Source organism: Diospyros lotus, chromosome 9, assembly GCF_014633365.1.
Source record: "Diospyros lotus cultivar Yz01 chromosome 9, ASM1463336v1, whole genome shotgun sequence".
Lineage (NCBI taxonomy): Eukaryota > Viridiplantae > Streptophyta > Magnoliopsida > Ericales > Ebenaceae > Diospyros > Diospyros lotus.
This window is the reverse complement of record NC_068346.1, coordinates 6721415-6737028: the sequence shown is the minus strand read 5'-3', so window position 1 is coordinate 6737028 and position 15614 is coordinate 6721415. Positions and strand designations below refer to the sequence as shown.

The following is a 15614-nucleotide window of genomic DNA, read 5'->3' as shown; positions in this document are numbered from 1 at the left end:
GTTTGGTGGGAACGATTAAGAGAAACGAGATTGAGGGAAGGCCGACAGTCGGTTCAGACATGGAGACGAATGAAGCAGCTGTTAAGAGGTAGGTTTTTGCCTCCTGACTATGAACAATATATGTTTGAAGCTTATCAAAAATGTGCACAGGGAATGAAGAGTGTGAATGAATATACCTCTGACTTTCTATGATTGGCGGAGAGAAACCAATTGTCAGAAAGTGACAATCAACAAGCGGCTCGTTACTTGAATGGATTGAAGCCTGCTATTCGTGATAAAATTGGGGTTCAGATGGTTCTGAGTGTGCAAGAAGCAAAGAACTTAGCTTTAAAGGCTGAGTTAATGTTGAGTGAGAGATCTCGTAATGACAACTATCGTCAGTATAGTGAGAATGAAAATAAACAACCAGCTTTTGATAAAGGCAAGTCGGTTCAAGGAGCGCAACCCTCCAATCCACCCCATACAGTCAACCCTAATAAGGCTACAACGGGGGGAAACATTCGAGGTACTACTTCTAATCTTCCAAAATCCCCTAATCCTTGTGCAAAGCCTATTCTTTTAAAATGTTTCAAGTGCAATGAGATTGGGCATCGATCTAGTGATTGTCCAAAAAGGAAAATAGTTAACATTGTAGAAAAGGAAGAGGAAGATGTTGCTGAAGAGGAAGTATATTGCGAGCCTGATGGGGAGGATGATGAAGAAGATTATGGACACGGGCAATATACCTGTGTAGTGAGGAAGTTAATGCTATCTCAAAAGAATGAACATACTACTCAACGGCATAAGCTTTTTCGCACGAAGTGTACGGTGAAAGGAAAAATCTTTGAGTTGATTATTGATAGTGGAAGTCAGGAGAACATCATAGGAAGAGACGAGGTGGCAAAGATGCAGTTAACTCATGAAAAACATCCAAGCCCTTACATGATTGGATGGATCAAAGAAGTTGGTGGCATACATGTGGATGAACGTTGCAGGGTGCCTTTCTCTATTGGTAAGTACTCTGACGAAGCCTATTGTGATATTGTTGATATGGATGCTTGCCATATTTTATTTGGGAGGACTTGGCAATTTGATGTGGATGCTAAGCACTCGAGTAGGAAGAACACATATCAGCTTGAGAAAGAAGGTGTGCGTTATACTTTATTACCCATAGTGGAAAAGAATCAAACCAAAGCTTCTAAAGTGGAGTTTGATTTCGAAGATTATGTTGTCCCAGCAACCTCAACGTTTGCAAACTCAAGTCTGATTTATGCTGCTAACATGACAGAAACTCCGATGTTATTGACTCATACTGAGGTATTTTCCAGTCCCGATGGCTCAAACATTGCTTCGCAACCCAAGGATAGTGATGTTTCCTCTGATCGACTTGCTACTGTAAAGGAGATGGAGGTCATGGTAGCAAATCCTTCTACAATTTATTCAAGATCTGGCATGGTTGAATCGAAGGCAATAAGATCTACTAGATTAGAGAAGCGCTCAAGATGGAAGGTTCAACATCCTCAATCTAACAGTAATAATGCAATGGAGGCAGAAGGCAACGAACATGGCGATGATTGGACCCATGCCAATGCTGATATGGCTACGAAGGGGAGGAATGTCTTTGCTCATGTTCCCTTAGCAGAAAAGTTCAAGCGGTTTAGGAAGATGTCAAGCAAAAGTTGCACAAATAAAAAATATAAGGCGACAGCTGACAAGCATAGGAAGCACAAGGTATTTGCGATTGGAGATGAAGTTATGATCTTTTTGAAGAAGGAACAAATTCCAGCAGGAAAGCAGAACAAGTTCAAGCCAAAGAAGTATGATCCTTACAAGATTCCAAAGAAGACCAATGACAATGCTTATGTTGTGGATTTGCCTAATCATATGGATATTTCTAAACATTCAAAGTGGCTAATCTCTCTTCGTACTTATCGGATGTGGATTTGTCCAAACAGGATCCAAATTCGAGGTCGAATTTTTTCTCAAGTGAAGGTGAATGATGCGGTCACCAATCAAGACTCGGACCAAGTCCGACCCAACTAAACCAGAACAGTATCACCAAAATAGTAGTGCCATAATGTTATTTTAATACTTCTTAAGTTTTAGAATTCTACTTGCTTTAGGATTCTACTTTATATTTCTACTTGATTTAGGATTCTATTTCATGTTTCTACTTGATTTAGCATTCTACTTCATGTTTGATTAGAGTTTTATTTTTATTAGGATTTTAGTTGACTTTTATTTAGGATTTATTTCTATTAGAATTCTAGTTGAATTTTGTTTTTCAAATATTAGATGGATTTGGATTAGCCAAACACTATAAATATACCTAGGATCTAGAGTTTGTAATCAAGTTTTAATCAATCAAATTTCAGCAACCTATTTGGGTTTTCTTAGCAAAACAGTCTTGTTTTTGCGTCTTCTTGAAAGCCAAATTTCGGCCATTGAAGCTTGCTCTTTCAAGTGTTTATTTTGGTGTGTTTTCTTCACACTCGCGCTACACGCTGCGTCAATTAGTAAGGAATAATCACATTTAATGTAATCTTATTTATCATTAAAATTCACATTTTGTCATTCTCCTTGATCTTCTCTTTAGTTTTGATTTCTATATTTCATATTTTTTGCCAAAATTAATTTATTTCTTGTTTGTATTTTTTTTTTTTTTTGTAACAGGAAAAAAATATTGCAAATTCACTAACTTCAAAATGTATATATTATTAATAATATACTAGCATTAAACCATTTTAATTTAATGAATAATCAAATTTATTAAATAAAATATCATAAAATAATTTTTTCCAAAGCTTCATTGGGATTGTACATTTGTTCCCAAGCACCTTAGCCCAAGGTGAACAAATAAAATTTTCCTTCCATTTTTTGGGGTGGGGGGGATGGATAATTGAACAATTTACATAAAAACAAAGGTGTGAGAAAATAATTAAGAGAGAAAAACATAAGAAATTAACCTCTTTTACCTTGTCATTTATAATAGGCATAATAGGCCTTAAAACACCTATGGGCTTAATCTAATTACAAATAACACACACATACAATAATTACAATATATACAATTATATTAATAATTCAAACACTCCCCCTCAAGCTGGAGCATAGATATCATGTGCACCAAATTTGTTACAAATATATTCCACTCAAGGATCCATTAGAGACTTGGTGAAGACATCCGCAAATTGATCATTGGAGTTAACAAACTCTGTAACAATAACACCTTCAACCAGCTTTTCTCTAATAAAGTGACAGCCGATTTCAATATGTTTAGTCCGATCATGGAACACTAGATTGGAAGCAATGTGTAAGACAGCTTGATTATCACAAACAAGTTTCACAAGGGACACTTCCCAAAACTTGAGTACTTGCAAGAGTTGTTTAAGACAGATGAGCTCACAAGTTGTATTAGCCATAGCCCGATACTCTGTCTTTGCACTAGATCTAGCTACTACACTACGTTTTCTACTTTTTTAAGAAATTAGATTTCCTCCCACAAGAACGCAATACGTAGAGGTTGACCGACGATCAAAAGGAGATCATGCCCAATCTGTATCTGCATAACAAATATCTGCGTGTCCCTTATCCTCATAGAGTAACATTTACTTGGCACTCCTTTGATATATCTTAGAATCTGGATAACTACATCCCAGTGAGAATCACATGGAGAACTGAGGAACTAACTAACTACACTCACAGCAAAAGAAATATCAGGACGAGTGATTGTGAGATAGTTCAACTTGCCTACCAGTCGCCTATATCTTCCAGGATCTGAATCTCCCCCTATCCCGACAAGAGTCGGACATTCGAATTCATTGGAGTGTCAACTGGTTTGCAGTTCACTATACCAGTTTTTTCTAAGATGTCAAGGGCATACTTTCTCTGAGAAATTGAGATACCATCTCCTGATTGAGCAACTTCAATACCCAAGGAATACCAAAGTCGGCCTAGGTCTTTGGTCTGAAAGTGCTGATGTAGATGCTCCTTCAGCTTTTGTATTCCAACCTGATCATTTCCTATGATAACAATGTCATCTACATAAACAACAAAGTAGATACATAAGGAAGAAAAATGGCGATAGAAAACCGAATGATCAGCTTCACATCGAGTGAGACTAAAGGTTTGAACCACAGTGCTGAACTTGCCAAACCACGCTCGTGAAGATTGTTTCAGACCATAGAGAGAGTTTTTCAATTTTCAGACTACATTGGGCTCCCCCTAAGCAACAAAACAAGGTGGTTGCTCCATATATATCTTTTTCTGCAAATCACCATGAAGAAAGACATTTTTAATATTGAGCTAATAGAGTGACCAATGACGCGTGGCAACTAGAGAGAGAAAAAGGTGAACATATGCCATTTTTGCAACATGAGAGAAGATATTATTGTAATTCAGCCCATAGATTTGGGTAATGCCTTTGGCAGCCAAGCGGGCTTTAAGACGTTCCACCTGCCCATCAGGACCCACTTTGGGATACATCAAAGTGGACAAGGGAAAAGGGAATCTCAGCCCTATTATTGACCTGACGAGAAAAAGAATTACGAGTGTGTTTATCACGCTGACATGACTCACAATTAAACATGGACAATGCCAACAAACTAGGAACTAATTTCTTTAGTTTGGAGAGACAAGGATGACCGAGATGATAGTGGAGAAGATCTGGGGAAGCGGCATTGGTGCAAGCTACCGGCGAACTAGGCACAGAAAGATGATAGTGGCCCTGTGACTCACACCCGACACCAATTTTTTGCCCCGTACCCTAGTCCTGAACACAAACACAGGTGAGAGTAAAGATAACAAACAGAATAGTAAAGAGATTTGGTGAGTTGGCTATCTGAAATCAAATTAAAAGGACTATCAGGAACATATAAAACATAATTTAAAGAGAAAGACAAGGTGGGTGTGATTTGGTCGATCCCTTTAACTGCAGTTTTGGTACCATCAATCAGGGTAACAGTAGGCAAGGTATTAGAATATGTAAGTGAGGAGAAAAGAAATTCATTACCACACATATAGACAGTGGCGCCAGAATCTATAATCCAAGGACCAACAGATGAGCCTCGAGCAACACAAGCAACGGGATTTCTAGGATGAGACTGTTGAGCGGCCTGGAACTTCAGGAATGCATCATACTCAGCTACAGACATAGGTACCAAGTGCGAACCTGGTGGAGATTGAACAAGACTAGGATTGCTCTGAAATACATGAGTTGCACTAGTAGATAGATGATGTAGGTGGAGCAGTTAGCCGACCATGTTTCTTGCAGCATTTGTCCTCAAGATGACCCAGTTTCTTACAAAAGGTACACTATGGACGTGGGCGACTATTATTGCGTCCTCTATTTCCTCCTAAGGTGGAAACCTGAGACACAAGAGCTGAAGATTCAGCTGGAGGAACAACATGAGAAGAAGAGAAAATACCATGCGCACCTGTCATATTCAACAACCTTTTAAAAGAGTCCTTCATGGTAGGACTAGCGGAACTGGTCAAGATTTGATGTCTAATGGCGTCAAACTCTGGTTTTAGGCCAGAGAGAGCAATAACCATAAAAAACTTCTCTTGTTAAGCAATATGTTCGATGCGGGTCGAAGTAAGAGGATGAAGAGCATCAAATTCTTGCATAAGAGCCCGAACCTACCCCAGATAAGATTCCATGGACGACTCCTGCTTGAGATTCTTGATATTAAAGATCACAATGTACAAACGTTAGATGTCGTTTGTATAACACTCTTTAGCTTCCTTCCACACATCAACACAAGTTTCAAAAGGGCAAAAGAGCTGCATGATGGCCGAATCAATAGACTGCCATAGGAGGCTACATAATTGGGTATCAACTTGTTCCCACCTAGCCCGATTAGCTTCTGGCACACTTTTAGCCTTTGTGGTAAGATGATCTGCTTGGCCTTGCCCTTTGAATCACATTTTGACAGAGACTGCCCATGAGAGGTAATTGGCAGACCTTATCAACTTGACAGTAGTAATATTGGTTGTCTCAAGATTCGAGACAGTAAAGGATTGAGGGGCAGCAGGGGCAACAGATGCCGAAGCAGTAGTAGCGCCGGTAGAAACCTCGTCACTAAGATCAGACATGACGAAGACTTTGACATTGGAAATAGCTTGAGGGGCCGTCAAAGATTAGATCTAGAGAAGCCAGAGAAAAATGACCAGCGGACGAGTCGGCGCGTGGAGGCAGAGGCAGAGGCAACGCGTGGCGACGACGCGTGGGTGGTCCATCAGCGGTGGGACTTTGGCGGTCAGCCGATTTGATGGCAGCAAACCCTAGACTGGTGGTGATGTTAGCAAGTGGTAGCCGAACAATGGTGTTCTGGCATGGGCAGTGACGGTGACGACTAGGGTTTGAAGGTTGCTGGAAAAAGATACACAGCGATGGTTAGGGTTTTTCTCACTGGTGGTTCTGATACCATGTGAGAAAATAACTATGAGAGAAAAACCTATAAGATTAGCCTCTCTTGACTTGTTATTTATAATAGGCATAATGGGCCTTAAACACCTACGGGCTTAATCTATGGGCTTAATCTAATTACAAATAAAACACACACATACAACAATTGCAATAAATACAATTATACTAATAATTCTAACAGAAACTATGTGCTTAAAAGCTCATTGACAACAGGAAAATACAATTGGGAAGCAAATGATAACCAAAATCCAGGATCAGTTTGCCCCAAATCATCCAATGAGGTATCTACCCAAAGCTTTTACCCCAAAGAACAAACAGAAAGAAAAAAAGAGCTAACAGCAAAGAGAACAGGAAAAAGATTCTTAAAAGTACAGAAAATAATGAAGTCCATAACATCATGTTAAGACAGTTTGTATAGCGATTCTTATTGTACTAGCCACTAAAGTTATCAAATTCTTCAAGGTTAAAATAATAAATTTAACACGGAAAATTAATGCCCGTATCCATATATAACCAAAAATAGATACGAGAACTGAGTCACGTTAAAGTAAAAGAATGAACCTAGTCATAATCCCCATGTGCAGTCAGTCTCAAAATCATAAACAACGAAAATAGTACTTCCACCAAGCTTGGGGTGAGGCTGGGGGTTGTGGGAAGCTAAGAAGGGAAATAAAAAAGAAAAAAATAAACATATATAATGAATGCCCATATAAGAGCTCTTTATTCAAAAATATCAAATCTGACCAGAAGACAGTCAGTGAATCCTGACATTTGAAAACAAATAAATAAATAGCCCCTCTGTTGAAGTTTGCCTCGAGTTTTGTCCTAGAATATAGCAAAACCGGAAGGAGCATGAAGGAGTAGTCTTGGCTGAAGAAATTAGGCAGCTAGGGATTAAGTGTAATTAATACATTTTGTTGGGGTTAATATGTAATTTTCCCAAGTTAGTTAGTTGCCTAAGTGTGTCTGCCTCCTCTATAAATAAGAGGGCAAGGCAGCAGTCTAATAACTCCTTTCTCTTGTCAAGTTCTCTGTTTTTATTGTGAGTATTCTTTGTTCTAGAGAAAGTGAGGCATGTGTATTGTGTTCTTGAGTTTTCTTGGAGTGAACAAGGGTTGTACTTGAGCAATAGGGTTGAGAGAGGGCTTGGGCTTTGTACTGATCAGTTTCATCCTAATAAGAGGTTGCTCTTGGTGGGTGTTTGAAGGCTGGATGTAGGATTGCCAAAGGCATTCCGAACCAGGATAAATTTGCGCCTAATGCTGTTTGGTTTGATCTTTTAAATTCAGTTATTTTCGTTTCTGTTGTTCAGTTTTATGTTCTTACATTTACATTGCATCCGAGAGTGTTTAAGAGGGTTTATGTGAGGGTTTTCTCGCCTAAGGGTGTAATCTAAGAGTCCTAAGGTTAACACCCTCAGTTACATTTACAATGAATTAAGATTCTTGTCCAATCCTGCAAATTATTTCATACCTACAATTAATTTGAATTCCCAGTCTGTCAGAAGTTACTTCAACAACTGATAAAGATAATCATCATATAAGAATCAAATCAGATCATATCATATCATATCAGTTTTAAGTTTAATTTTAGATTAGATTTATCTTTATTCTGGTTAGGTCTTATCTTGTTAATTGTCTGTAAGTACTCTGTATTGTCAACAATATTCCCATAGAATTTAATAAAGTACATTTCCCATATTTTTTTTTTAACATGGCATCAGAGTCTTGTTGATTTGTGTTCTGAGTCTTATGTTTTCTCAAACACGAGACTGAATATGAACAAACCCAGTTTCCTCTGTGTGTTCGTTTCATTCCAACTTAGTTTCAATGCATTTCGTTTGCTCCCTAGTGTCTCGGCTTTCAATTTCTACTTAGTGCTTGATATTTCAATCAGGTTCCTATCAAGCCCATTTCTCAAGATTGCCGCTGCTCAAAAGTCTCCATCATCGTACTCCAACATCAATACCAATATCAGTTCTCCATTCAGTGCTGCTCGCAGACAAAACTAGGAGTCTCTTCCGTGGACCCGGTTGCTGCCATTAAAGAAGCCTCCAGCTGCTGCCCAGACTCTTTCTGTCTGGCCACATTGCTGCTGGGTCATTGCTTCTCTTGCTGCCCTGACTAGATTTGGCCACTCTGGTTATGACTGAACAGCTGAACCACTAAGCAGCTGTCTGTCACCACTGCCTTCCCATGATGCACAATCATCATCGTCTTCTTTCTCCCATTGATGCGGTCACCAATCAAGACCTGACCCAAGGCCGACCCGACCAAACTAAACCAAACCGAAATAGTATCAACGGAATAGTAGCGTCAGAACAATATTTTAATACTTCATATGCTTTAGAATCTTACTTGATTTAGGATTCTACTTCATGTTTGACTAGGGTTTTATTTTTATTAGGACTCTAGTTGAATTTTATTTAGAATTTATTTCTATTAGAATTCTAGTTGACTTTTACTTAGGATTTATTTTTATTAGAATTCTAGTTGAATTTTAGTTACAAATATTAGATGGATTTGGATTAGCCAAACACTATAAATATATCTAGAAGTTAGGGAATGTAATCAAGTTTTCTCAATACAAATTTCAGCAACCTATTTGGGTTTTCTTAGCAAAATAAGTCTTGTTTTCGCATCTTCTTGAAAGCCAAGCTTCGATCATTGAAGTTTGTTCTTTTAAGGGTTTATTTTGCTGTGTCTTTTTCACACCCACGCAACACGTTGCGTCAGGTGGTATCAGAGTAGTTCATCAACCAATCAAATGGCCAATCTTGAAGATAACAACAACCAATCTCGTGACGCTAATCGAGGGCTGCCCGCAGTTTTGAGAGCAATCAAAGATTAACCGAAAATAACTCGTACAATGCAGCATCAATTAGAACGAATCCGTAACCAATGGAGCATTTTACAACGAGTTAAGGATAATCGGAACCGAACTAATGGCGTGAATCAAGCTGGCTACGTTAAACCGGGAAGACCAGCCATTAATCATGTCCTCATTAATCCTAGAAGATCAATCATTGATGATAGTGACGATGAGGATGATTTTGGTCGTATGATAGCCAACCCTAGTGGTAGAGGGGTTAGGAGGAATGTCCAGCAACACAACCATCGGGAAAACAATGAGTATAAACTAAAGAATGGCTTTTCGACGAGTCTGGAGCTTGATCGTGAACATTATGTTGTCCCAACAACCTCAACATTTCCAAACTCAGGTTTGGTTTATGTTGCTAACATGACAGAAACTCCAAAGTTGTTAGACTCATACTGAGGTATTTTCCAATCCCGATGGCTCAGGCACTGCTTCACAATCCAAGGATAGTGGTGTTTCTTTAGATCGACTTGCAATTGTAAAAGAGATGGAGGTCATAGTAGCAGATCCTTCTACAGTTTATTCAGGCTATGACATGGTCAAATAGAAGGCAATAGGAACATATTCACATTTGCAATTACAAAAGCAAGATGGTCACTGGGTTCTCTTTGTGGATAAGGGTGTTGGATCTCCTAGGCTAGTTAACTCGGGTAGTACAACTGCTTCCGGTACTAATCTGAAATTAGATTCCGAAATTAAGAATGTTGTAGCAACTACCACTATAGCTGATCAAGTGCTTGGACCAAAGGAGGATACAAGCATCAATATTTTAAGTGATGGAGAGACTGCTGGTAGTTATGGAATAAGCCTCTATTCGAAACAGTTGCAAAAGAATGCTTGTCCAGGCAAGAAAAATCTACAGATGAATTCGAAAGATGTTGAGGAATCAAAATCAAGAAAACTGATGAGAAGAGAAAGACATGTGATAAGATCTACCAGATTAGAGAAGCGCTCAAGATCGAATGTTCAACGTCCTCAATCTAACAATAATAATACAATGGAGGCAGTGGGCAATAAACATGGTGATGGTTGGACCCATGCAAACGAAGATAGGGCTAAGAGGGGAAGGAATGTCTTTGTTTATGTTCCCTTAGCAGAAAAGTTCAAGCAGTTCAAGAAGATGTCAAGCAAAGTTGCACAAATAAGAAGTATAGTCCTTACAAGATTACAAAGAAAATCAATGATAATGCTTATGTTGTGGATTTGCCTAATCATATGGATATTTTCAAAGATTCAATGTGGCTAATCTTTCTTTGTACTTGTTGGAAGTGGATTTGTCCTACTCGGATCAAAATTCGAGGTCAAATTTTTTCTCAAGTGAAGGTGAACAATGCGGTCACCAATCAAAACCCGACCCAAGGCCGACCCGACTAAACCGAAACAGTATCACCAAAATAGTAGCGCCAGAACAATATTTTAATACTTCATATGTTTTAGAATTCTACTTGATTTAAGAATCTACTTCGTGTTTCTACTTAATTTAGGATTTTATTTCGTATTTCTACTTGATTTAGGATTCTACTTCATGTTTGACTAGGGTTTTATTTTTATTAGGATTCTAGTTGAATTTTATTTAGAATTTATTTCTATTAGAATTCTAGTTGACTTTTAGTTAGGATTTATTTTTATTAGGATTCTAGTTGAATTTTAGTTACGAATATTAGATGGATTTGGATTAGCTAAACACTATAAATATATCCAGAAGTTAGGGGTTCTAATCAAGTTTTCTCAATACAAATTTCAGCAACCTATTTGGATTTTCTTAGCAAAACAAGTCTTGTTTTTGCGTCTTCTTGAAAGTCAAAATTCGGTCATTGAAGTTTGTTCTTTCAAGGGTTTATTTTGGTGTATTTTTTTCACACCCACGCTACACGCTGCGTCACCCTTATCCCTCCAACTCTATCCTTCCCTAGTGGGTTTCCTTCGTCAATGAGTTTCAGTGGCTGCATCATCTTCTTTCTCCCATTGCAGCCACTTATCCCTCCAACTCTCTCCTTCTCCAGTGGGTTTCCTTCATCCATGAGTTTCAGCGGCTGCATCATCTTCTCGAAAACCGATTGACACCAATCATGTCATCTCCGCTGCAGATATCAAGACAACAAAGAAAACACCCAGATCTGTCTCCGCCCACCTCGACAAGGAAAGGGTCTTTACCCAGATCTGCCCCCATTCTCAAGCTCCAGTCATCTTCGGTAGCATGGCTGCTGCTCAACTGCTCTTGCCTCATTGGTCACTCATCTCAACCCTCTCTCAGCCAAGTCATCTTCAATTTGGACAGCAACCTGACATTGGGTCATCGTCTCCCTCACGACCATTGAGTCCTTGTCACCAATGCTGGAGATCCATCGTATGCAGCTGCTTAGTGACACCTCTATACATGCATCAGACGATCTGATCTGGTCTGGTCTTCTTCATCAAAACACATGGTATTTGCTATCTATTGAATCAGGTCCCCTCCTTCGTGAGACAGTAAAATTCAATTGCCAGGCTTTTGTCAAGGACAAATGGCATCATCTAATTTAGAAACATTATTGCTATACAAAAATCATTACAATGCTACTTCATCCTCTGTTACACCATTGTTCAAGCTGCCACTTCACTACTTTTTCAAGTGATGTCCGGATTAATCACTTCTTTCCAGCCACACATCTTTCCAACTCTCTCCGACCATCTACCTTTCCGATTGTGCCTTGTATCAGCCACACATATTTCCACTTGTGCCTCTCACCAGCCATATTGTTGTTGCTTTCTCCAGCCAGAGCAACCATCCGTCATGATGTCTAAATCAGTGCATAGCTACTAATTCATCAACCTGGGTGCTTTCATGAATTGGAATTCAAAACTCAATTTAGCTAATTTCTTAGCTTCTTGAGTTTGAGGAGGGATTTTAAAGAAAATCATCATATAAGAATCAAATCAGCTCATATCCAAATCATATCATATCAGTTTTAGGTTTAATTTTAGATTAAATTTATCTTTAATTGTCTATAAGTACTCTCTATTGTCAACAATATGGTCATATAACTCAAGACAATATATTTCCCATATTTCTTTTAACAACCTCCTTCAAACAATAATCCAGATTCTATACATAGACTCAAAAGAGTCAAAAAGTTTTTAGTGTTACACTTGAAACATGGTTGTCTGTTAGGGAACAAATCAAACCATAAAAAAAAAAAAAGAAAAAAAAAAAAAAACTTGGAACAAAATTGCACTCACAAAAGACAAAATTTATATGGTTTGGCAAAGAATGCCTATGTCCACGGCACACTAGGTGTTTTTCACCATTTGAGAACATTACAATTCCAATAATTATGCCCACGTATTTATAGACAAAAATTAGGGCAAATAGAACTCCTAATTTGAATAGAATTCCTAGTTTGTTTAAGTTTCGGAAGCAATTTCCTGTTTAGGGTCCGGGCACTCCGCCCCCAAGCCCCCACAAGGGGCGCTGCCAGCAAGACCCCTGTGCCAGCTCAACATAGGTGTCATAAATCAAATCAAGTTCCACATCTCTAACAGCAACAATAGAGGTTCAGCCAGTCCTGATTCCAGTAAAAAAGAAAGTATGGGGAATTCATGGTTGGAAATGCAGAACTAAGTCACATGGTCTCATCCTGAAAGTTCTTGTGTTATCCTAGAATAGCCAAAGATTAGCTATAACTGCGTCAATAATTGATTTGAGATGAATCAAAGCCATGATCTGCACCTATGGTAGGGCACAATCATGATACTTTTGAGAACATCTTATCATGAAGACCTGTTAGATCCAAGTAATAAAGCAAGAGAAGTAATTGAATTGATAAAGTTCTTAACACAATTGTGAATATAGGAATCAAAATCTGAACCCCATGTTCTATCTTTTCACCACCTCCTACAAAATAGAAAAGGGAGGGCACGACGTCACTTAACACATATTTAATAGATAATCTTCAAATTTTGAAATTTACTCAGTAGGTATTGCATGGCAATAGTATCCACTTGTCCTCACTCATCAAACTTAACAAAAAAAACCACCCAATGAGATATTTTCTCATTCTTTGGTCACTTTGCACCTAATTGCAATGACTAAATGTTCAGGGAAAGTTATAAAGAGACTATCTTTCATGCTTCTTATTGATTATAATCACATCCCAAACTTGCTGTACATAACCTCATAACACTAAAAGAATGATATCAGTGTACCAATCCAAGCCAGGACCAACATTTAACAACAGCCCTTAGCTTATTGTACCAGTAACATAGCTATTGAGTATAAATTCATATAATTAAAATTCACTGTAATTATTCATCGATTTGCTGCACTTTCAGCTGATTATCGATAGAACTGTAGAAAATTTGCTCCATCTTCTTGAACAGTAGTTTTTTGTGGTTGAAACACCAGGAATAAAGTAAAATAAACAAAAAATGCAATAGAATGAAAGTTACAAGCCTAGTACATCAGTCTGAGAAGCAACCTAAAACCAATCCTACTTAAAGGACTTGGTATACATGAATTCTGAATCTGAAGCAGAAGGAAGCTGTGAAAACTGTTGGGATTGGAGGTTTAAATGCATAGTTCATTCTAAAAATATCAATCATATGGCTAAAAATACCAAATCTAAAAATCACATTAATACAGTAAAGAAAAAAATAGTACAAGAAAAGATGCTACATTTTTCAATCAACATAATGTGACAGTCCAACCTACACGACTGAATTTCCATAATCTAGCAAGTCCAACATAAAAATCTAGCAATGAGCATCATACGGTTTAAGGTGGGGAGAATTTTTTTTTTTTTTTTTTTGGGGGGGGTGGGGGGGGGGGGGGGGTTTGTTTGGGGGCGAGGTGGGGGGCACAAAAAGCAAGGAATGCATAACAAAGTCATAGCAGAAAAAACAGCGATCTTTCTCAAAAATATAGAGGTGACAGCACACGAGACAAAAATAGAGCAATAAAATTCAGACAATAAAAAGCACTTATGTGGCATTACCACAAAGAAAAAGTAGGGAGCAGCAACCACTTAGCAAGACCCAAATACAAATAACAGAACAATAGATCCCCTGAAATTTGCAATCAGAAATAATTACAGCATGACAACCAACTATGCAGCACCAATATGTTAATAAACTCACCTTAATAAATTGACCATAAGTCACACGCTGGCTGTTTGGATATCTATAGTAGACAGCAAAACCTGGCATGTTTCCACATTCACGTTCATATATTGATTCATCACTCTGCAGAGTAATGCACAATTCAACGCAAACAATCTTTCAGAAAATCAAATGAAGAGGCCAATTACCATTGCCAACCTAACTATGATTGGATAACACTAAATAAAAGCAAGGGAAATGGGCAGTCACCTTCCAGTGGTAAGCTATCTTCAATGTCTCATATAAAAACCTCCCAAGTCGGCCTACTTCATACTCAGTGCAGCAGCATATCATTGGTTGTAAGGTTTTACATATCAGAGCATCAATGTGGTTGACAGTGTTGAAAAATGGAGTCCCTAGAGAATGAAGAGTATGTACAAACATGGCACAGTAAACCGCGTCAGGCATACTGAAAGTACAGCGTGGAAAAATACAGCGCTGGAGGAACTCCATGTTAATCTTCAAGGTATCTAGGCAGGAACTCAACCACTTGTCCTTCTCACGAGCAAGACGACTATGAACAGATGAAACATGTTCTTCATGCTTCTGGAGTTCACTCATGAGACGATCCAAAGATTCTTGAATTCTTTCCTTGTCCTTCTTCCTCTTCGTTATTGCTGAACTCGAATTATCAGAGAGTTCTTCCAGAGCTTTAAGAGCAGCATGCTGCTTGGTCATTTCAGACTCATAGCGACTTCTAGGAACATAAAGATCATAAAGTGTAAGACCCCAGAAAGTGGCATATAGATCTGGAGAAAGGCTGTTCCAAGCTTTTGCAGGCAACATAGTCCTAACAGTCTCAAGAAGATCAGACCACCTGCATAGAAAGTATAAATTTCTTGAAAAGCAAAACAAAATGGCTAGTTAAAACTAGAAAACAGATACATAAAGAAGTTTAGAATCTATTTAATCAAAGTTAGCGTCTTCCAATAACATTGCCTCAACTACAATACAGACTTGCACATAACAACAACAATCCAAAGCCTTGATCCCACTAGGTGGGTCAGCTACATGACTTCAATCTTTCTAGCCATCTCTATCCATCGCTATATCTTTTGTAAGGCTATTGTATTCTATATCCTGTTTAAAGCTTTCCCACCGAGTCTTTTCTAGTCACCCTCATACCTATTTTGCTACAAACTTTTTTCATTCAATCCACTTGCCTCAATGGTGTGTCTATTGGTCTTCTTTT

General features: G+C 38.3%; 1 protein-coding gene across 2 annotated transcripts in view; it reads right to left on the bottom strand.

Moving 5' to 3' along the window:
• Nucleotides 1-15614, bottom strand: part of LOC127810076 (THO complex subunit 2) — a 100161-nt gene that overhangs the window by 18249 nt on the left and 66298 nt on the right. For both annotated transcript variants that reach the window (XM_052349316.1, XM_052349317.1), the window contains exons 25-26: nt 14633-15239; nt 14402-14506 (exon numbers count right to left, since the gene is read on the bottom strand). In XM_052349316.1, coding sequence (XP_052205276.1) covers nt 14402-14506; nt 14633-15239 — 712 coding nt within the window. The remainder of the gene's footprint in view (nt 1-14401; nt 14507-14632; nt 15240-15614) is intronic.